We start from the raw sequence: 24,198 nt of genomic DNA on the forward strand, positions 1-24,198 counted from the left end.
TCCTGAAAATTCAGAGAAGTTTACCTCATATTCCAAGAGATGTTGATTGTAGGTCTGCTCCTCGTAATCTATCCAGGTGGGTAAGGGCGGAGCTGAAGGCTGAACTGGGTGGTGGCAGCAGCAGCATGGTGGCGGAGATTGGTGGTGGAGATTGGTGATCTTTTTCTTTTTCTTCTTTTTGGACCAGAACTTGAGGGTTTTTAGGGTTTTCATGACTTTCATGGTAGAGATGAATTTGGAGAGATTGGATTGATTGAAGTTTGTCCGTTGAGCAGGTTATAAATTCAAATTTTGACAACCTTTTTTCTTTTCTAGTCGTATGGCCGTTGCTGAAGTGGATGTAATGGGAGCCTACTTTAAAAATAATCTTTTGTGAAATGGGTGAACCAATTATTGCGTTCATACTTTATATATCTATTTAAAGATTATATATAGTAAAAGACAAGGTATATTTTGTAGTTCTGTTGAAAATGTGCCTCTCAAGTAAATAGTTAGAGAGGTTAATTCTCTGTCTAATGTCATAAAACTCATTAAGTTTTCAAAAAATATTCAATTTTATCCTTGATGTGTTATTAAAACCGCAAATTTGGATAAAAATTTACGATTTTGCCCTTCTAGCAGGTTACCCGGTTGGGTAACCAGTTGCAGGCTTGCTACACATGGCACAATACAATGGCATTGTTGGGGGGATGACGAAGTGCCGCATTGGTGCTGAAGTGCAGTAGCCCATACGGTTCGCCACATCAAGTACAAGAACATCACCCTTGGTTTGCGGTTCCCATCATGGTAGAGTCGAGCTCGGCTATTTCTTGTCGAGTTCTTTCTCTCTCCCCTTTATATCTCCCTTCTTCCGTTCTTCTTTCTTCTCTCTTTATTCTATTTTCTCCGATCCTGATATATGATAAAACTGGTGGTAAAGTGAGATCGAGAATGAGAAATATGAGTTAGACAACATTTTTGGTGAGTGAGGTTGTGGTAAACACATCAACAAACGTACATACCCACCATCTTAATTTATTAATTTAAAGTATATGTGTTTAATCATTGTAAAAATGAAATGAAAAATAGGGTATAATGTATTTTTTATTAAATTTTATTTATTTATTTATTTTATAAAAAGTTACAGTTTGATAGTAGTTTTGTTATCCAAATAAACTAAATTTTGAATTACAACTACACATATATTTTATAAAAGAGATATTAAAACCGTATTCTTATTATTGGCTAGATTTTTACGATGCGGGTTATTAATAAAAAATAAAATATTGTAACAAGGAAAAGATAAATATATAGTTATACAAGGTAGCGTTTGGAGCATAGTAATGGAAAACATTAGATGTAATAAAATTAGATTCGTTCTTATATAATGTTTGGTAAAATTAGAACATTAGATGTAACATGACCGAATAAAATTAGACTGGTTTTTATATAATATTTGGTAAAATTTGAACATATACTTTGATATTTAAATTACTATATTATCCTTGATAATTATTTTCATATCATTTGTTTCTAATACTTTTTAACCATAAAATGATAATTATATATGATAGTGACATGTTATTTAAACTATTTTTATTTAATCATGTAAATAATATTTGGTAAGATAATGCTCTCATGTTAGAAGCTAAAGCCCCCAGCCAAGGTTATTTAAGTGTGTGTTTATCCTCTTATTCTTTTTTACACATCTTTTGACTTTCGAAAAAGGAAAACTTCCGCTTTGTAGTGATGTCACAACAAATAGACAAAATTGCAAAAATATCGTGTGATTTGTTATTTTCTATGGGTAAGATTCAAAATGAAGTTTATTAGCAAAAAAAATCATTATTTGATGGTTTTGTTGCGGTTTTGGTCTCAACCTCATTAAGTTTAACAACATTGTAGTTAACTTTTGGCAAATGACGGATTTACCCTGAGATCATTTCTGCAGTTTTATCTTTTTACCAAACTACAATGATCAATTATGCAATTTTTCTTTTTCATTTTGTTGAATTATTATATATTAATTATTTTAATTACTTTTTTCTTTTTAACTTTTTTTGTTATTGTATTATTTTTTATTGGATTACTATATATTAATACATATTATTTTTATTATATTATATTTATATATTAATAAATATTACTTTTTTATTATTACATTTTTTAATTATTGTTTTTGAATTTCTTCTTTATTGCATTAATTCTTTTTTATTATATTATTATATATTAATAAATATTATTTTTAACATATAATATTTAGCTATTAGTAAGTGTTATTTTTTTGGATTATTAAATTCATTTAATTAATTTTTTTTAATTCTTTTATTTCGTTAATTCTTTTGATTGGATTATTATATGATAATAAATATTATTTTTAATATATTATATTTATATATTAATAAATATTACTTTTATTATTTTTTTTTAATTCATTTTTTTTAAATTTCTTCTTTATTGTATTAATTCTTTTTTATTGGATTATTATATATTAACAAATATTATTTTTAGTATATAATATTTATCTATTAGTAAGTGTTATTTTATTGGATTATTAATTTCATTTAATTATTATTTTTTTAACTTTTTTATTGCATTAGTTCTTTTTATTGGATTATTAATTTAAATTTATTATTTTTATTTATAATAAATAATATTTATTTAATTGTTTTTATTTTATTTTAAATTCTTTATTTATTGTTTTAAACAAAATACCAAACACTCCAGGTCAGCTCCTCCATTCGTTGCATTTTACCACCTTGCGTCGTCGAATCATCTCGCTGTAAATCATCGATCATTGACTACAGTCGGCCATTCTCGACGAAAACTACACTGGTTGACTACACACACAATGTGAAATAAAACTCATAAAGCATACTTCCTCCAGCCAACCAGTCATTACAGATACCAACATCGATGATGACAATGTTAGATCAAGGGTTTTCAAACCTATAAATAAATCGTTTTAATTTCTTCTTTATTGCATTAATTCTTTTTTATTAGATTATTATATATTAACAAATATTATAATATTGATATATATAATTTCCCTAAAAATATTTCTACATGAACTACCAAATATGAGTATTTGCTACTCTCCGATCGGCCGAATGAGTAGCGAATAAGGAGTTCTACAACTTTGTCACCACTTGTAGTGGTTATGGTGGTTTGAAAACCCTCGATCTAACATTGTCGTCATCGATGGTGGTATCTATAATGACTGGTTAGCTGGAAGAAATATGCTTTCAGGGTTTTATTTCACATTGTGTGTGTAATTAACTAGTGTAGTTTTCGTCGAGAATGGCCGACTGAAGTCAATGATCGATGGTTTCTAGCGAGATGATTTGACGACGCAAGGTGTTAAAATGCAACAAATGGAGGAGCTAACCCGGAGTGTTTGTTATTTTTATTTAAAACGATAAAGAAAGAATTTAAAATAAAATAAAAACAATTAATTAAATATTATTTTATAAATAAAAATAATAAATTTAAATTAAATCCAATAAAAAGAACTAATGCAATAAAAAAATTAAAAAATAATAATTAAATGAAATTAATAATCCAATAAAGTAACACTTACTAATAGATAAATATTATATGCTAAAAATAATATTTGTTAATATATAATAATCCAATAAAAAATAATACAATAAGGAAGAAATTAAAAAAAATCAATTAAAAAATAATAAAAGTAATATTTATTAATATATAAATATAATATATTAAAATTAATATTTATTAATATATAATAATCCAATCAAAAGAATTAACGAAATAAAGAAATTTAAAAAAATTAATTAAATGAATTTAATAATAAAAAAAAGTAACACTTCATAATAGCTAAATATTATATGTTAAAAATAATATTTATTAATATATAATAATCAAATAAAAAAGAATTAATGCAATAAAGAAGAAATTCAAAAAAAAGTAATTAATAATAAAAAAGTAATATTTATTAATATATAAATATAATATAATAAAAATAATATGTATTAATATATAATAATCCAATAAAAAAAATAATACAATAAGAAAATAGTTAAAAAGAAAAAGTTATTAAAACAATAATAAATAATAATTCAACAAAATAAAAAAGAAAAATTGCATAATTGGTTATTGTAGTTTGGTAAAAATATAAAACTGCAGAAATGGTCCCAGAGGTAAATCTGTCATTTGGAAAAAGTTAACAACCATGTTAAACTTAACGAGGTTGGGACCAAAACCGCAACAAAACCATCAAATAAGGACTTTTTTGCTAATAAACTTTTTTTTGGATCTTACCCACAGAAAATGACAAACCATACGGACCATTTTTGCAATTATGTCTTCTCAAAAAAATAATTTGTTTTTCTACTAGCCCAAGCCCACATTTTTCAAACCAATTGAAGAAGTCGGAAACCCAAAATTCCTTCCACTCAAATCAACGCCGAATCAGAAGGGATTCAATATCGTCGTCTTCTAATTTCTAATTCTCTTAATTGAACCTGGCAGTTGGCAGTGGAAGTGTGATATCAAGAGCAATTGATATTTGAGCAAAGCAATCAGGTTATTGTTTACTGTATTATATTTTGTATTATTCTAACTTCTAAGCCATATGTTGGTAAGGATGTAGCAGCCCTAGTGCCCCACACCTTACTATTATTTAGTTTGCTAAGATTGTGAGATAGAGATTTAACAGACCCACCCATTTGTTTATTTTGTTGCAATAATAAAAGGAGACACTAACAACCATTTTCCCTTTTAATATACATATTTCTTATATTTTGTAACAATAACTTGGTTGCTTATATGGAAAAAGAGGTTTTTGCGGATGTTGCTAATCAAGATATCAACAATATGTTTGATAAAATGAAAACTCGTCGACGAACTTAGTAAATTTATAATCTATATATGTTTGCAGTTTGTGAATGTTTGATAATTTATATATGTTTGCAGATTGGGGATGTTTGATAATTTATGAGGAACACCCTAAAAAAATTGTTGGCTTCGCCCCTACTTTGTGCTAACAATTTTCTCGTTATGTTAGGCTATATTTGAGTTGAAAAAAAGAAAAACAATAATAATACGGGTGTCAATCACATTCAAGGTTCTAAATAAAGTTAGACATGACTTGGTGGTAACGTTAATCATCAAACTTTTACAAGTCATGATGAACCAAGTCGTTTGTAAGTTGTGAGTTAAGTAATCAATTTTGTATATAATTAATAATTCAATATGTGTATATATATATATATATATATATATATATATATATATATATATATATATATATATATATATATATATATATATATATATATATATATATATGACCTAATGCGGTATTTTGAAAAAAACGGTGCGTCAAGATCAATTTTTGGAGCCATGACACCATAACGAACTTTTTTAGAACCTTGCACGGTAGATGATTATAGAGAAATCAAGGTTTCTATGCATCTTCCATGGCAAGAAAACTCAAAATTAGAACAAAGAAAGTAGTCTCAGATCATCACCGACGAGATATCATGTGGTGAAGTGGTACATTGTTGTTTTTAAAGTTGGTGGGGGGAAGGTGTAACTCTGTCGGAGAAGTGGTAGGGATCACCGAAGTTCCAACGAGAAAGGTGAAGGGAGGGGGGGGGGGGATACAAAGGTTAATGAGGGCAAGAGAGTTTTTGTCATTCTCACGGATCAAGTTCAAAACAAGGAGCTTGGAAGGAATAGTTCGAGTTTTTCAAAACCTCCTCGTTTTGGTGGTAAACGATTTCATGAGGATCAAATTAGTAAGGGATCTTTTCAATATTCTGGTAATGAATTTAAAATCATGGAGCACTCGTTCGGTAAAAATATTGGAAAAAAATACTTCCAAATAATGTGACATGTAAGGTGATAATTTTGCATTGTTATAACACTGAGCCATACCCAATGGTCTATACACATACTTTACAAAGGAGGAATTATGTATATACCATTATTAAATGATTAAATATCGTATTTTCTCAACTAAATATCTAAATATCATATATACTCTTTATAATATTTCAAAATATCATATTTGTTCAGATCCATTTTTTTATATATTTTCAAACACTTATTAATGGTTTTTTATAACTTAAAATCATTATAACTGTTAAAAAGAATTAAACAGACAACATTACGCTTGTTTTTTTAACTCTTGGAAAGCCTTGAATAAGATCAAACAAACACACGCTTAACGTTGCCTATCTTGAAGCTTTGTAAAGCTCGTTATTGGTCGGTTTACTTGTGTTCACCATCTACGATGACTCTTACGGTCCCATATTCACCGATCAAACTGAAGTCCACAATTTAGGGGTCGTTTGATAGTTGCTAACTGAGTTAGTGCTGACCGGGTTAGTGCTGATTGAGTTAGAACTTCTAAATGAGTCCATATCTGACTGAAATAATACTGTTTGATTATATATTTGACCGACTATGGTGAATGATGAAAAATTACCATATTACCCCTTGATGGGGAACAACAATTGTTCATTAACTTAATAAGTAAAAAACAATTGTTTATTGATTATTTTAGTTATTAAGTAAAAAAAACACCCATTGTCATACAACAACCATTTGTTTCACATGGATAAGCAACTCAGAAGCAACAATTAATCAATTTTTAAGTTGGATCATTTACATAAAGTCCTTAATGCAGTTGAAATATTAACATGCAAGAGAAAATTCTGACTTTAGATATGATTCATTCAAACAAAACTCAATTATTAGGGATAAGGAATCAACAATGTATAATTAGATGATAAATGAAAATCAAACCTCAACCAACATTGTTGATAGGATACACACCATTCACCATTCAACAATACTTCAAATACATGTCCAATTTCAGCAAACGAAAAAAAACAGAAAAAGCTTGATTTCATGTCTGATTATATATGATTTCATGTCCGATTTCAGATCATACAAGTGGAGCAAGCTCCTAATTTCAGATATGATTTCATTGTGCATCTAATTTCAGAAAACGGAAGAAAAAAATGAATGCAACTTACCTTCGAGATGCAGAGGTTGAAAATCCAGCGATGGCGGAGGACTTGCGGAGCAAGCTGCTGGTGTTGGGAAGGTAGCGGAGGGTAGAGGCTTGGCCGTTTCCCCTTTGAGCGGTGAGCGACAGAGAATGCACGAGCGAGGGAAGGAGCGATGGTGAATAGTATTCTCGTTGTTTCAGATTGAAGGAAGAAGCGAATGTTGGGAACAAAGGACCGAGTCAGCTTTGTTTTCTTGGAGGACCGAATCAACATAAAATTAGGGACCGAGTCCAATGATGCAAAAGGCAAAACAAACAAGATGATTGGGGATTGAGTACCGGGTCTTAACTTTAGACCCAGTTAGAAGGGTTATCAAACAGACCCTTAGTGTCGCTCATTATTTTTACGGACTCAAGATCTTAGTTTCTCACATTCATTCGAGATTGATGATTTTTAGTCAGGCGTTGGCGATGCATTAAAAGAATTAAAATTGGGTGTAACAAAGGTCAAAGAAAAACAATACAATTTTAATCAGTTACTTATTCAAAGGTCGCATGATATTCTTGTTATTTAGCAAATTGAAACAAATTTTCCAGTTTGGATTTTCAGAGAGGATCGTAGAACTGTTGATGTTTGTGAATCAAGAACTAAAGTTATTGTTTCTACAACTGTTGGTAGATTTAATGGTATTTTTTTAATGTTCGGTGATTTGATAATGCGATTTTCCAAATGCATGGATTTGGTACGATAGTCATCCCTGTAGCCTTGCATGATCTATTTGACATGAAACAACTAGTAGTTTTACCTCTTTTATCTTTCTATTGTCAACTATTTTAAACATAAATGTTTCCATTTTTTCCTTACTATGGAAAAGAAATTTTCCGAACAAGAAATGACTTCAAAGTTTCATTTAGTTCTATGAAATGACATCAAATCTAATACAATGATGACTTCTTCAAAGTTCCATTTAGTTCTATGTTAATCAAACTTTTTTTTTTTAAAATGTTTTTCTAAAGGAAATGGATTGTGAGGAAGTAATCAACTTTTCACCATGACAATGTGACCTCCAACGGAGAGAACTTGTGTAATTTTCCTTTGAGTTTTGGCATAATCAAATTCAAGAGTAAATTACAGGAATGGTTCCTATGGTTAGGGGTAATTTGCGTGTTTAGTTCTTAATTTATTTTTTTAACTCGAAAAGTCTATACTGTTTGTTTTTGTTACGCACTTGGTCTCTACTATTTGTTTTTGTTACTTGTTTCGTCACTGTCTAACCTAAAAAGACTATTATTTAAATAAGGAAAAATGATGGAGTGGATAAAATAAGGTGAAGGTGATGGGTTTGGGGGTGTGTTTATTTAAATAAATTAAAAACTCCAGGACAAAATAGTATTTTTAGGTAAGACATGGACCAAACACGTAACAAAAACAAATAATAGGGACCTTTCGAGTTAAAAAAATAAGTTAGGAACCAAACATGCAAATTACTCTACACCATAAGGATCATTCGTGTAACTTACTCCAATTTCAGTTATCCTAATGCATCACTAACACCAGATTAAGAGTCATCAGTTTCGAATTGATTCGAGAAACTAAAATCTTGAATTAGTAGAAATAGCGAACGACACTAACATGTGGAGTTCAATTGATCGATGACGTATGGGGTCACCGGAGATGGCGGTCGCAAGTAAACATGTGGACAATGGTCTTTCCATGGCTGAAGATAGGTGACATAAGCAGTTGTGGATTTGATCTGATTCAAGGCTTTCCAAAAATTATAAGAAGCAGGGATAATATTTTTCATTTAATTTTTTTTTACAATTATAATGATTTTAAGTTACAAAATAAGATTATAAAATGTTTGAAAATATTAAAAAAATAAGATTTGGATAAATATGAAATTTTAAAAAATTATAAAAAATATATATGATATTTCAAAATTAAACCCAACAAATATAATTGTATTTTGTTGTCTTCCTTTTATAAAAAAAAACAAACAAAGATATCATAAACACAAATTAAAATATATAATTGCAAAACACCCCTTAATGGGTAAAATCACCGTTAACGGAGGCATCCATGATCCATGAGATGGTGGTGGTAATGGCGGTATAATCGTATAATTGGAAGAGATGACGGGTTATGTCGATGCTACTAGTTATACTCCTTATTTCGCAGATGCCCAACTTTTCTCTAAGACCCTTCTAACCCTAACCCTAACTGTAACCCTATCTCTCTCGTTCGACGTCCGTTGTCTTCTGCTTTCAAGGTAATCAATCAAGCTCCACGATGTCTGCTGCACTCTTGTTGATTTTATAGAATCTATTAGAATTGGGCTTTTTTCGATCTTATCTTTTTTCCCAAATCGTACGAATTACTGTGCAATTTTTGTGTGTATCTTCTTAATTTACCAAACTCCTTTGTCCGAGTAACGATTGATGAGTGAAAAAGGCCAGGCGTAATGCTATTAGCCGTATGATTATTGATATCTTTCACACCTTTTGCTCATGAATTAATATTGCTCGTGTAACTTTGGGGTGTGCCTGCAGTTGGAATCCGTTAAGCGTTTGCTATTACCATGGAAAGTTCTGGAGGTTTTAGCTTCAATGATATGAATCAAACCATGAGGAAGAAAAGGAGTGATCGACGCCCTCGGAATGATATTCAACCAGAGAATAACAACTCACCGTTGTCATCTTCTCCACCTTCAAACAATGGAAGCAAACGACCAAGCGATGATAGTGGTGGTCACGACACTAGTTATCACAGGAAGATACTTAATCTGAACCAGTGCAATTCAAGGGCTTCATACACCAATTCTGAACTTGAAACGCAGACAAGTAGTGATGATAAGGACACTGGTGTGGATACTAGTGAAGTTTTTGCATCAAACTATAAAGAAACAAAGTTTGATGATGGTCATAATTCCGGATCATTGGATGTGGATTCAGATGCAAAGGGAGTTGATAATGTAGTGAAGAAAGTAAAGCTTAAAGTTGGGGGTGTCATACGAACTATACATGCAAAGCCTTCTAGTTTGAAGCCTCCACATCGCCCAAAGCAGAAACAGAATTCTCAGGTATTATGCTACAGCTTCTTATATATTCATGTGTCTTAACTATAGAATTATCACATATTCCTGTTCAATGTTTCATTTATATGTGTATATATGTATGTGTCTATGTGTTCGTGTGTGTGTTTCTGTTTTCTAGAATCCTAAGGACATGTTTGGCTAACCATATTTCATGGGATTTGGTTGGTGTTGGAATTCAATTCCATTCCAATCCCACATTTGGTTACAAATGATTATGGAATTGAATTCCAAGATGGAATTCGACTTTACTTCGATAAGCTTATGGACTTCAATTCAATCTTTCCCTGTTCCTATATCACTGCTACTTATATATTATCAATTCATTCCATGAAACCTCACTCTTCAAGAATCGGATAAATTGGGAATATTTAGACATTTAGTCCACAAGTTCTCTTTTCAACACACACTATCTTATCCTAACACATTAACTTGGATTATTTTATGAAAACAGGAAAATCCAAATCCTCAAGATACAGGTAGTGGGTTACGAGGGATTCCATGGAAGGATTTCTCTAGAAGTGGTTTCTCTGTTGGAAAAACCTCTTCATTAAAACGCCCCTCAACAGAAGAAAGCATATCTAAAAACCACAATTCAGTCAACAACACAAAACGTGTGTCCAAAAAGCGTGTATTAGATGATACCAATGATGAAGATGATGATGATGCTGAGTTGCGTTACCTTGCAAAGATGAAACTAAAATCCACAAAAGTCAATGAAGAAGATGAAGGTGGAAGCAAGAAGCATAGAAAGATTTCAAGTGTTCTTAAAATGGAAAGTCTTGGGTCATCAAAAGTAGAAAAAGAAAAGAAAAAGTTGAAATCTGAAGATACTGATTACACAGGGGAAGAACGTGCATCTGCTGGTGAAGACTCTGGTAGAGAAATGACTGTCACCACTCGCCGGAAAGCCCTTCAATCTGGCAGAGATGTCTCCGGCGACTTTGCCGCCAGTGTGGTTGAGTTCCCCAATGGTTTACCGCCTGCACCACCTAGAAGTAAGCATAGATTCTCTTTCTTTTTTTTTTTTTTTTTTTTTTTTTTTTTTTTTTTTAAACTGAGACCAATGTCAATAGCAAATTTTTATCCCATCCAAAATGACGTGAATGCCCTTATTGGTATGTATTGGACTGGGACTGATGTCAATTGGACAAAGGTTGTAATTTTTTCTCCCACTCAAAAAGGGGAGACAAGGACGCCTGTTCGATCTTTCGTCTTTGCAAAAGACGTAAATGCCCTTCTTATCCACTTTATGGAAAATAGCCTTGGATAGCCTGTCCTGTCCTCTTCTTGTCCGCTTCTGTCCCGTGTAACAACACGGGACAAGACTGGATTTGGATTGGACAAACATTTTGAGGATGAGAAGGGCATTTATGTCTTTTGCAAAGTGAAAGATCAAGAACAAGCCACTTTTTGAGTGAGAGAAAAAATATCACTTTTTGTCTAATTGACACGAGTCCTGGTCCCAATAGAATGCACACTAAACACAGAACAATGTAACAAGTTTTATTTCATGGGATATTCGGTTATTAATGCTTATTTATTTATTTATTTATATTATTGTTATAGAACAAAAAGAAAAACTATCTGAAGTAGAACATCAACTTAAAAAAGCTGAGGCTGCTCAGCGTAGGAAAATACAGGCTGCAAAGGCAGCACGTGAGTCAGAGGTTTGTCTTTTCTTTATTTTTATTTTTAAATTAATTTGCTTATTGTTTCTCATCATATTTTGTTTCTCTTTGATTTATTTATAATTAAAACAGGCTGAGGCCATTAGGAAAATATTGGGTCAAGATTCTAGCAGAAAGAAGCGAGAAATGAAACAGAAGCAGAGGCAAGAGGAGTTAGCCCAGGTTGCTGCCTACCATTACTATCTTATACCTGTCTACATATTATAACTTAAAAAAATCTACCAACTGTAAAGCAAATTTTTTTTTTCTTTTTTCTGATTGGAGTTATATTGGTGTAGGAGAGAACTTCAAATTCTGCAACACTCCCATCCAACACTGTTAGATTGATGATTCGTCCCACTGGAACAGTAGTCACATTTTCTGATGATATTGGATTGCCAAATATTTTTGAATCCAGGCCTTGCAGGTATATTATTTCCTTTTTATTTCCCATTAACTTCTGCTGTGTGGGTTTTAAAATATATTTGAGAAATGGTGAAACATTTTGAAGGAAAAAGTTAAAGGGAAAACCTTCTTTTAACTATTAATCAAATAAAGGAATAGAAGTAGGTTGCTATAATTTTGTAAGTTGAATTATTGCAGTTACCCTCCTCCACGGGAAAAGTGTGCGGGCCCATCTTGTTCAAAGCCATTTAAGTACAGAGATTCAAGGTCAAAACTCCCGTTGTGCAGTCTCCAATGCTACAAGGCAGTACAAGGGGCTGTTTATTGATTACTAATATTTCAAACAAGTTCAATAGAAAACTTTTTGTGGAATAATCATTCATATATGACCATTAGTCATATTTGCCTATTTTCTTATGATATTAGTCACTTTTTTTTTAAAAAAAAAAAATTCAACTGTTTTACAATTTGGGTTCGTGTTTACCCCTACTAGTCTACAGGCCACCGTGGACTTGACCTAGTATCGTTTAGTGATTTTTGCAACATTGATCAGTAGGCCAATTGTGGCAATGAGTTAGGTTGGGTTATTTTCAGGTTGACTGGGTTGAAAATCTCAACCTAACCCAAGTGTTTAACTAAGAATTCTCAACCTAGCCCAATCTATTTATTAAATGGGTTGAAGTTGCATCCCCATTAAAAAAAAGGAAAAACATTCAATGATGGTCTGAGTTTGAAAAAAAAAAAATACAACCGCAAATAAAGATAAAATAATTAAATATTAATTATTAGATATTAATATTTCATAAATATTAAATAAAATTGAATAACATTCTTAAACATGTTTGAAACAAAATTGAAAATTTCAGTTATGATTCAGTCGATTTAATTAAATGTGTTAAACATCTTTGACTTATTTAGGGTGTTTTTGACAAAACTAGCTGGTAGCGGGTAACTTGTAGCAGATAGTTTTTTGTTAAATATTATGTGAAGTAGCATTTGAATTTGTAGTATTTTATTTAAACTAAAAGTTAAAAGCTTCTAGTGTTAAATGAGACTTTCTGCTCAAAACAAAGTGTTTTGTCAAACGTTAGTAGCTAGAAGCTCTCAAACGTTCTGCGTCAAACATGCTACGGGTTAAAAATTTCAAACCAATCAATTAGTAATTGAGTTAGGTTCGTGATGATTTGACACATTAAGTATATCTTTGTGAAAGCAATATTGTGACGAGTTCTTAGTTTATATAAATAATAATGATTATCACTTGTCCAATTCATGTACACTAGGATCGCATTATGTATCATGGACCAAAAATGTCATAGTAATTCATAGATAAAGTTGAGTGATCAAACTCTTAATACAAATGTTATTTGAACAACCCAAACTAATAAGATGTTATCTTTATTGAACAAATGAGCAACTCTTCTAAAATTCAAGAATATAAAAGTTATTTAACATTAATATCAACAAATGTTATCTAAATGTTCCTTTTGCGAGTAAACTTGCATTTTTGCGCAAAATTAATGTTTTACAAATTGATCAAAACAAGAACACAAATAATGAACAAAGAACTCATAGTTGTTAATATAAATGGAAAAAAAATATTAAGAGCATGAAATTAAAACAGGAACTAAAGCTCACTAGTTGATAATTCTAATCGGTTGTGCTTAAATTTCAATTCTATGGACCAATTTGTTAATATCAAAACAAAATAAGAGATAATGTGGCGGTCTCATAGAAGACACTCGCACTAAGGTCAAGGGTTTCTTCAAAGTTGTTCAAAAACAATAAATCTATTAACACCAATAAGTCTAATGAAAAAGAAGTAAATTATAAAAGTGTTGAAATCAATACATAATTAGAAAACGAAGAATAAAAGAAAATGGAAGTTTATATTTAACCGTAATCTAGCACAGGCAATCCAACTTGCGTGCTTACACGTTAAGTAGATTAAAACAACAAACAACATCCATGAACACAAACAAAAGTTGAAATTTAAAGAAATTACCTATCCAAAATGACGAGTTTATTAAAAGCAAGAACCTACACGAATGAAAATTAAATTGGTAGATTTTGAATTAAATCAAAGACCCATTTGATAGATTTATTGATAAAAATGACATCGTTGTTGGTATGACAATGATTCGATGAGATTGTTAGTATTGTTACTATGATTCATGTTTACAACCCTTCTTGAATGTAATATAGTTTTGTGGGTTGGACATTTATAGTACTTATGGTCAGACCCTACGATCCTTCGAACATAGCCATTTCTTTCCATCTATTCTTCTACGCCTCCATGGATCCAACTCTTTTGAAAATCTTATTCATTCCTACCAATCACAAATGTAATAAAAAATGAAAATTTTAGTGTTGGATTTAAGACATTTTAACAAACAGTTGGTAGGCATATGGAAAACACAACTCCAATTTTAATTATATCAAAGATAGAAAAATGGATAGAGACCGCTGATCACCGTTTCTTATATGAGAAGTGTCATGTATACCTTTTCCTTGAATTTGGAAAAGTGATTTACCTTAAACCAGTAATAGAACATGCACATAATTAGAGATCTTCATAGCCAAAAGAAAACCAATAAAAAAAATTAACTGCAATTTTTTAGAAACATCAAATGAAGACGAAAACCTGAAGGTCGAGGTATGAGAGGTTAGGTATTCAATTATGGTGAAGGTGATGTGGAGATTATTTATGGAATAAAACCGTAGCAAAGATGCTAGGAATGCTATCACTCTTTTTAGCTTAAGAAGATATATTTATTAAAAATATAGATATATATGAACGTATCAAGGAAGTCATTGCTCCACCGTTTATCATTCTTTTTATCATTCTTTTTGGATGAGAATGTAAATTCTAATTTATTTTCAATAATTAGATATTTTTCATTTTTCATTAAAACTAATCTCAAAATAAAGAATCCTTATTTATTTACATAAATTTACATCGATTAAGCTTTCCATATTGCTTGTAAATTTACAAATTTAATAGATAGTTCTATTCTTTTTACTTTTAATCAGAGGCGAATTTACATATACGACCCACCTATTTTTTTTTTCATATATATAACAAGTTATGTATCGTTACATTTGTGACCTATTTTCGATAAATGTAATGAACCACCTAATATCTTTGATAAGAAAAAAACAAAATGCAACTCATATTCTATATTTTAATAAGTCAAATTGTTTAAGGTATAATACAATATGAATAGCCCACTACAAGTTAAATTAAAAAAAAAAAAGTAAAAAGGAACAATAATCTTTAATCAGTATTCAGTCTCAATGTTGTTTCCTTCATAAAACCTCAATTCCCGCTACACAATCATCGATTACTATCGGATGCACTACATCACAATTGACGATCAACCGATCATGTGTGTCGGTTGTCATTTGCCACTTGCCACCACTGACAGCTTCCCCTTGTTAGCCCCTCCGCCACAACATCTAGTAGTCACCCACTCCCCACTTTTTCCCCCTCAGCCTTTTTGTTGGATACAGTTGTAATAACTTAAAAAAATTGATTATACAACCCGATCCATACCCACAACTAGTATTTTTTGAATAATTTCCAATTTTTATCGATTTCACTTAAATAGTGAACTATGTGGATATACATTCTAGACTCACCACTGCTTTTAATATTACTTTATTCATTTACTCTACAAAACCGATACCAATACGACCATAGATAAGCTTTGTGATATTTAGATGTGGCCATCTAGACAAATGAAACAATTCTTGCTGTCATTATTTTATTTTATCTTAAGGGCTGCTTGATTTGTTCTAACTGGTCCAGTGAGAAGGTTTTACTGACTCGGTCCACAATCAGAATGTTTGATAAAAGCATTGAGGCCCTTACTCGGTTCGTTTATCCCTGGTTGGGTCCAAGGAAAAAACATAGCTGACCGGGTCATTTTCTTTATTTTTCCCTTCGTGCCCTTTGAGGCTTTGACGCTTTCCTCTCGATCGGCTTGCTCCGCCACTCCTCCCCTGTTTCCCCCTCTTCAGGTTTTGTCTTCGCCGGAGTTGCCATCGCCTTAGTCTGAAAAATACCCCATCTTTGATGCCTTGAAATATCGAATGTAGTGCATCAAGCCATCCCCGTTAAAATTGTAAATATCCTATATTTGATTTATCAGTTTATTTGATTTTGATTTCTTATTTCTGATTTTTCTTCATGATTTTGTTTAGTGACTAGCCTATTATGCTTGTGTTTTTTAATGATCTTGAACAGGGAACAAATTATTTTTTTAAAGATTAAAGCTGGTTTTGCCCCATTTTAGATGGAAGTGCTTAGGGTATAGCATTTTGTTCCAGTTATAATTTGATGGTTGAAATTGAATGTAAAGTCGGCGTGTGAAATGAGGGATCATACTTGTAGCACCTGGTTCTTGGTATGTATTCTTTTATTTATATTTTTGCATTTTGGCCTTGGACTCGGCGAGTTAAAGTACCAACTCGCCGAGTATAAGCAGGATGAGATGCGGGGTTTAAGCTGTGGACTCGACGAGTAGGCCCTGTCTGGACAAAAACCCTAACCCGAGGGTTTGCACCCTATTTAAACACCTTAACTCGACCTCCTTCATCCCATTTGCTCCCAGAAGACCCCCATAGCAAACCCTAGCTGTTATTGAAGCAATCTAAGGCATTTGGTGTGATTTTGGTGTTTTTACGTCCCAAGGAAGGAAGGAAAAGCTTGAAGGATCAAGAGGAGGCTAGAAGGATCCGATTTTGAGCATTATTTGCAGTCTTCAGAAGGTATAAAGTCTATACATTGTTTGTTCTTTTGATAGATCCCATTTTGTGGAGTTTTAGGGCTTTTCTAAGCCATTTTGGTCACCAACCATGATTGCAAGCATGGTTAGGAGTTGATGTTTCAGATCTAGGTCCTTAGAGGGGTTACAAGACAGAAAGGAGTGGCTTTTGCACTCAAAGAAGGCCCCATGCATTGTAAGAGATTGGCTTAGGACCTTTTGAGCTCAAAGTCCCATGCATGCACGTAAAGTTTGTAACTTTACGTGCTAGATCGATTGTATAAGCATAGATCTACCTTTTGATCAAGGGTTGTACGTCAGAAATTGAAGATTTAATGAGTGGATGTGACCAACTCGACGAGTCCAAGGTTTTTGTCCCATATCAGTTGAGGGTCATAAGGACCCAGTTGAGTGTGGAAAGGTTCTAGGGAGTCCCGGGGAGTGACCCACTGTTCTGGACTAAGCCATTGTTCTAGAAGTTCATAGGACTCGGTGAGTGCATGAGCAGACTCAGCGAGTCCAAGGCAATCTTCTTAAGGATGAAGATGAACTCGACGAGTTGTTCATACAACTCGGTGAGTCAAGGACAGGACCTATGTATCAGTTGAAGATGAACCCGACGAGTTGTTCATACAACTCGGCGAGTCGGATGAGGATCCAGTCGATGTTCATTTAGAAGGAAAACTCGTCGAGTCATCGCCTAACTCGACGAGTAGAGACGAGTAAAAGGACAAATGGAAGGATAGGGACTCGGCGAGTTGGCGAGCCAACTCGGCGAGTCAGGTCAACTAGAAGTTAACTTTGACTTTGACTTGGTCAGGGGTAAAATGGTCATTTTACCCTAAGAACAGTTAGTAGTGTTTAACTAAGTTTTTTTTGGGAACTATAGCCGGAGGATTTTCTGAGCAGCAGCGACAGCAGTCAGAGGATTCCCTCGCAGATCAGTAGCTACTACGAGGTGAGTTACCTTCCAGTAGCGGTGGGTCTACGACCACAATGCCGTCCCACCAGTAGGAGTTGTATGATTAGATAATTGTCTTTGTCATATCATCTAGGTTTGCTACTACTTGATATGTTATATACTGGCACGATATGTTATATGTGATAGTAGTAGAGTTTGGTTGTTAGGACCGAAGGGTAGGTCAGACAACCCATACATGTCTGATAATATGTGCTGATATGTTTATATGCTGGCAAAATATGATATATGTGATAGCGGTAGTAGGAGGGGAACAGTCTTCAAGTTCGGTTGTTAGGACCGACGGGTAGGTCAGCACCCCATAATGGCTTGACATGGGTAGGACGACACCCCAGAATGGCCGCATAGGTTGCCGTCCCAGGTAGGTCGGGCACCCGAGAATTTCCCGGCAGTATTGCATGATATGTGGTACGATGGGGGAACTCACTAAGCTTTGTGCTTACAGTTTTCAGTTTTGGTTTCAAGTACCTCTTTGGCGAAGGGGAAGGAGCTGGCGCGGTAGCGGCACATCATACACACACTCTTTGTTTTCCGCACTAGGAGTTATTTTGGGATTTGTACTCTGACCTTTTTATGTTTTTACGATTCGATTTTCAGATACGAGACATGTTTTATTAAATGATATGATCGGATGATATTTTGTTACAAATGTTTTGTGAATCACTTAATCAAAAAATGAAAATTTTAAACCTGAAAAATTGGGTTGTCACAATACTAAAATGAGAATGTAGTTATTGTTTCAAGAACAAAGTTATGATATAGAGAAAGAGATGGAGTTGAACTCACATTGTAGTTTGGCTGAAAGATGAGAGATATTCATAACTTTGACCTCATATCAAAGAATGTAAATGTTTTAAGCTCAAAACTCTGATTTAGAAATTACATACTTGCGTTGTGGGAATTTTTGGTATCAAAATTTGCATTTGTTAGTTTGATTAGGTGTAAGACACATGTATTATATGAGTTAATTAAAAAAAAAATTATATATAAATATCTAAATATTTAAGAACTTTAAATTTATAAGAAAATAAGAAAAACAATGAATTATTAAAATTGATTTTTTTTATCTTTTAAATTTAAATAAATAAACAAAAATAAACTAATTAGCTTTAATTTGAGAATTTTGAAATAAGAAGGTAAGTCTATTAATAAAATTAATATTCATTTATTACTATATTTGTTGTAATTATTACATTAAAATATTATGTAAAATTTATTAAAATAGAAAAACCCATAAAATGAAATGTGGAAAAGAAAGTAATTCAAAATAACCACAAAATAACATTTGAAAAATTGAATGAGATGTGACATGTGGTAAAAAACATTCATTTATTAGAGCGGAAGATTAAAAAATCGAAATACTGCTTAAAGGTTCAATTTGTTTTAAAGCCATTTGCCTCTCATTCGGTTTACTATTTGATTGCATTACAAGATAAATGTGTGTGACTTGGTATAATATTTATAGGACAATTTTTAATAACAATCATAGAAAAATGTTGTCAGAGGGTAATATAGTTATTTTGTACTATTAGTCCGATGCAAAATCTAACAACAAGTTTCAAGTTTACTCAGTCAATTTCTCTAACCCAGTCAGTTCTAACCTAGTTAGAAACTATCAAACGACTCATTAGTTGAATTTTTGTTAAACCTTTTGGTTTATATATATGGCGATATGCTTAACACCAAAAAACATATCAGAAAAGCTAGATGCTCTAAAATAGGGATGTAACCGGCAGACCAAAACCAAAATAACCGAAGATCGAGTAAGAAGTGAAATGAGAACCAAGAATCAAACCGAATACCACTAATCGGTTCCGGTTTAGTTCTATTAGAAAGCGTGCTATCTAAAAATGTGTATGAAACCAAACCATAATCGAAATAACCAAAAACCAAAAAATATGGAATACAACTGATCGGTTCCACCAAGTTTCTTTTCGGGTTCTGATTGCAAAAAAACGCAAGCCCTACATAAAAGGGATGTGAAAATGGATGTGTAAGAAACCAAATAAAAGGGATGAAAGTGTGTACAATGAAAGAAGAGGGATGAAAATACACATTCTTCTCCTGTAAACTTAAACCCCTTTCTTTGACACCCGAAGACAACTTGACGCCAGAAACATCGAGAAGAAAGCACCCAGCTATACTGATCAGACTCTCTTTCTCTCTCTCGCCAAGCCATGGCTAGGGTTCCAAGCAAGCACGATCGAGATAATCCCCTGGTAATCAGTTTCTGTTTCCATTTTCTTTCTTCTTCGTCCGCTCTACTTGCAGTGTGCACTGAATTGAAAATTTTCAGCTTTATGTTATCGATTATTCGTAAACTTCGAACTTCCGTGCGATTCACCTGTAAGAGAGGATTTTATTGCGTTTTTGTGACACTCTTACGTGGCTATGGAGCGGTTAACTGGAAAAAGTCAGCTTTGAGTTGAAACAATGCTCAACTTTTCTTGTTTTTCTTTAGTCCATTTTGATCCTTATTCTGTCGGATTGATGGTAACTTTCCTTCAGTTCAAACGATAAGATATGACGCGTTAGAATGCGGGATATATTAGGCTCATATTTCATAGACAGATAGTCTAAAACTTCCACTGAGCTTTATACCTAATAGAACACACGCATACACACACGGAGGACTTACATTTGATACTTTTTGTACACTTCCCAATGCTTCTTGTTTAGTTTGGCTATTTGAAGTCTCCACAAGCTTTGAATCTTAGTTACTTGTATACTGTTGTCAGGTTGTTTAGAATCCCGCAGTCACACAGTTCTTCAACATCTATAATGTTTGTAATTTGAATAGCTTGGTTGTTCTATCAGGATTTCGAGGGATTTTTGAATAACTTGCAGGATTGGGAACTTTCACTCAAGGATAAAGACAAGAAGCTGAAATCACAATCTGATGTGGAAAAGATGGTAACTTAGCACACTTTCATAATTGCATCTCTTTGTTGATTTTTCATTCACCTTGTTTTTTGATCTATTACTAGGAACCTTTAAATCTGAAAAATGCTTTTGGTAATTCATCCAATCTTGGAACTAATGGAAGATCACGTGAATCAAAAGAGCCTGGAAGTGGAAGTTTAAAGGTAAGTGGATTAAATAATCATTGTAAAACATGTATGCAACTAGTTTACATGTTTTAGGATTAAATGATGTATTTGAACAGGGTTAAATTAAATGCAAGCAATAGCAACAAATTTTTATTTATAGCATGTGCTTTTCATTTTCTTCCTATTAGAACATTGTACTTTGAAAATTCTACCCAGTTATTGCGTTTAATAAACAAATAACTGAAAGTATATTGCTATTAAGCTCTATTTGATCATCTCATACTGACTTGATTTACATCTCAGAAGATTGGAGTGGACAAAAGACAAACGGGTAAATCAACATCTGTGAATAATCCAAGTACTACAAGAGGAGAAGATTACCTTAAAAAATATAAAGATGTTAGCAGTATATCAAGTGGCTTTATAAAAGATGACAGTTCCATAGATGCTAATTCAGAGAAAGAATTGGTATGGATTGTGGTTTTAGAAATTTACATTATTAGTCCCTGAACTATTTGACAACTTCAGTTCCAGTCCTTTTATCTTGAGTGGAAAATGTAGCAATTATCACTCTCACAAACATATATGTGAGAGTGAGACTACTTGTTTTTGGACCCGTTACAAAATGATAATCAAAGGACTGAAACCGCAACTAGCAGAATAGTCTAGGGGTGGTTTTTGTAAAATTTAATTTATTCTTATTCCTTTTTACAGGGTAATGAGTATTTCAAGCAAAGAAAATATAAAGAAGCAATAGACTGCTATTCTAGAAGTCTTGCATTATCACCAACTGCAGTAGCTTATGCAAACAGAGCAATGGCTTACATTAAACTCAAAAGGCAACTTTTTTTTTTTTTTGTTCACTTTTTTTTTAATATACTATTTTTATTTTTGTCTCTTTAATTTTCAATTTCATTAGATTCCAGGAAGCTGAGGTGGATTGTACAGAAGCCTTAAATCTAGATGATCGGTATATTAAAGCTTATTCAAGGCGTTCAACTGCTAGAAAAGAACTTGGTAAATATAAAGATTCAAAAGAAGGTATATATATTTTCAAAAATTTTACATATATAACCTTTCAAATGTCCAGTTATATTGATTTTTGCTAACTACAGATGCAGATTTTGCTTTGAGATTGGAGCCAAATAATCAAGAGATTAAAAAGCAGTATGCAGATGCAAAATCTTTGTATGATAAGGTATGTAATAATATTAAATCCCCTCCTTAAACCCTAAACCCTAAATATGTTTTGTTTAAATTTTTAGGAGCTTCTTAAGAAGGTATCTGCAACAGTGAAAGCATCAACAGAAGGGTTGCAAAAAGACGAAAAGTCAAACAATGGTCAACAATATACCCCGAAAATTTCTGAAACAACAAGAGTATCTTCAACTAAAACAGAGAACATTGAGGTAATGTGGAATAAGATGCATATTATTCTGAGTTTTTTTTTAGAGAAATGTTGGAAAAGCCCTTATATTTTAGATATTTTTAAAGAAAAAGCCCATTAAAAGGTGAAATATTTACAATTCTTAAGTGGCTTTCATGAAATATTTATAATTTTCAAATGGCAAAAAAATCCAAATTGTGATGTTGTTTTATAAACCATGTCATTGTCAGATAAACCATAATATTGGGAAGAAAATTATAAAAGAATCAGTGCAACAGCTTGCTGCTAGAGCAGCTTCTCTTGCCACGACTGAAGCTGCAAAGACCATTTTGCCCCCGACTTCCGCCTATCAGTTTGAGGTTTCATGGCGGGGATTCTCTGGTGATCGTGCCCATCAGTTTCGCCTCTTACAGGTATAAAATCTATTTTTCAAAAAAAAAAAAAAAAAAAAAATCAAAAGTATAATGTCATAATAGAAAAAACTCTTTTTTTATTTTTTATTTGTCCATGTAGGCCACAGATCCTGTTGCATTACCGATGATATTTAAAAATGCCATGTCAGCGCCACTCTTAATTGATATCATTCGGTGCATTGCCACCTTTTTCAGGCAAGTAACTGATTTATTTGTGTTACTAATAAAAGATAAATTTATATTTTATTTATTTATTTAATTTATACTTTGTGACAGTGATGAAGTTGATCTAGCTATCAAATATTTAGAAAATCTGCCAAAGGTCCCGAGATTTAATATGATCATCATGTGTCTTTCACCGGCAGACAAATCTGGTATGCTTTTTTTTGCACAATCAGTATCTTTATATAAATTTACAATTGATGGAATTAAGAAAACAAATATATACAAGTTTTTTATTATACTACCCATCAATCGAATATTTTAATATTTTAGCATTATATATATAAGGCCAGGGTGTCCTGTGCCCTTTTTGGTCATTTTGATATATTCTAGTAATAATGACTTTGTTTGTGGTGGATAGATCTTGAAAGAATTTGGGATGAAGTATTTTGTAACAAGGAAGTTGTACTTGAGATCCTTCAACAGCTACGCCCGAGATACTGTCTTATTAAACAATAATTGCTATAAGTTAATTAATGTTGAATTCTAATGTACATTGATGGTTTTTATTTTTTGATATCATGTTTAGTAAGTTAATTCTTCTATTTTACTTTGAAGATTTCTTTGTTTTTAGTTAATATAGAATGCTTTCATTTAAACCTTTCTATCAAGGACAATAATCAACATCAAGTCCAAATATGATACCATTAACAAGCCTACAAGTACAAGCTACGACAATTTGATGAATTATTAATTTGTGGCCCAGTAATAAAAAAATGTTTAATTTCATTGGACATATAAATTGTATATTTGGATGTTTGAGAAAAACAAATCCAAGTCGTAATCCAGTTATACTGTTATTGGAGAAATACTAGACGATTGATTTTGAATATCATGTGTTCAAAACATTATCTTCAAAATTGCGTTTCTGCACCTTTTGAATTAGTTCCACCATGCATATAAATCTAGAATATTATTCCTACTTAAACATTGATTTTAAAATCATACGTAACTACAACTTCATTATTGTTTTGTAAAGTTTGTTATTTTGAGTCTACGCTTTCATAAAATTAAGCCTCATGTGAATTTTCTAGCATGACAAACAATGTGCTTACGTGTTCTACTTTGTTTTAAGCCTCACCGTGTTTACCATTTTGTCAATTAATAAGTCGATTTTATAACTACGCCTTAACTTTGTTTTATTTAAAAATGATCATTTTCATATTTTGAGTAACAAACACTTATGTAGTTATATAAACTTATAATCTTATTGGAATCTACAAAGGGTAACCACGTAATTAATTGGT

At 32.2% G+C, this 24,198-nt stretch overlaps 2 protein-coding genes across 4 annotated transcripts; both read left to right on the plus strand.

The window, feature by feature from the left end:
- The first annotated feature begins 9,093 nt into the window (after nt 1-9,093).
- Nucleotides 9,094-12,540, plus strand: LOC145015879 (uncharacterized). Its single transcript, XM_078974351.1, has 7 exons — nt 9,094-9,234; nt 9,515-10,044; nt 10,511-11,054; nt 11,626-11,726; nt 11,820-11,909; nt 12,026-12,153; nt 12,330-12,540. The coding sequence occupies exons 2-7, from the start codon at nt 9,544-9,546 to the stop codon at nt 12,457-12,459; spliced, it is 1,494 nt and encodes a 497-aa protein (XP_078830477.1). The 5' UTR covers nt 9,094-9,234; nt 9,515-9,543; the 3' UTR covers nt 12,460-12,540.
- Nucleotides 12,541-19,923: 7,383 nt separating this feature from the next.
- Nucleotides 19,924-23,501, plus strand: TPR5 (Tetratricopeptide repeat (TPR)-like superfamily protein). Of its 3 annotated transcripts, none has more exons than XM_078976178.1 (12): nt 19,924-20,098; nt 20,697-20,792; nt 20,867-20,965; nt 21,236-21,397; nt 21,644-21,768; nt 21,849-21,970; nt 22,045-22,127; nt 22,195-22,338; nt 22,547-22,729; nt 22,830-22,924; nt 23,006-23,103; nt 23,313-23,501. In XM_078976178.1, the coding sequence occupies exons 1-12, from the start codon at nt 20,057-20,059 to the stop codon at nt 23,408-23,410; spliced, it is 1,347 nt and encodes a 448-aa protein (XP_078832304.1). In that variant the 5' UTR covers nt 19,924-20,056; the 3' UTR covers nt 23,411-23,501. The 3 variants fall into 3 exon arrangements, with proteins under 3 accessions (XP_078832304.1, XP_078832305.1, XP_078832303.1); XM_078976179.1 differs by having other exon boundaries at nt 20,727-20,792; nt 21,233-21,397; XM_078976177.1 differs by having other exon boundaries at nt 19,925-20,098; nt 21,233-21,397.
- Nucleotides 23,502-24,198: the final 697 nt, after the last annotated feature.

This window comes from Lactuca saligna, chromosome 9 (assembly GCF_052625555.1).
Source record: "Lactuca saligna cultivar CGN05327 chromosome 9, ASM5262555v1, whole genome shotgun sequence".
NCBI classification, from domain to species: domain Eukaryota; kingdom Viridiplantae; phylum Streptophyta; class Magnoliopsida; order Asterales; family Asteraceae; genus Lactuca; species Lactuca saligna.

Excerpts from the sequence above, each read along its gene's own strand:
- LOC145015879 (XM_078974351.1), top strand. The coding sequence starts at position 9,544 with ATGGAAAGTTCTGGAGGTTTTAGCTTCAATGATATGAATCAAACCATG. Across the intron at positions 11,910-12,025 it reads GGCAAGAGGAGTTAGCCCAG|GAGAGAACTTCAAATTCTGC; the intron begins GTTGCTGCCTAC and ends ATATTGGTGTAG. Across the intron at positions 12,154-12,329 it reads TTTGAATCCAGGCCTTGCAG|TTACCCTCCTCCACGGGAAA; the intron begins GTATATTATTTC and ends GAATTATTGCAG.
- TPR5 (XM_078976177.1), top strand. The coding sequence starts at position 20,057 with ATGGCTAGGGTTCCAAGCAAGCACGATCGAGATAATCCCCTG. Across the intron at positions 21,398-21,643 it reads CTAATTCAGAGAAAGAATTG|GGTAATGAGTATTTCAAGCA; the intron begins GTATGGATTGTG and ends TCCTTTTTACAG. Across the intron at positions 23,104-23,312 it reads TTCACCGGCAGACAAATCTG|ATCTTGAAAGAATTTGGGAT; the intron begins GTATGCTTTTTT and ends TGTGGTGGATAG.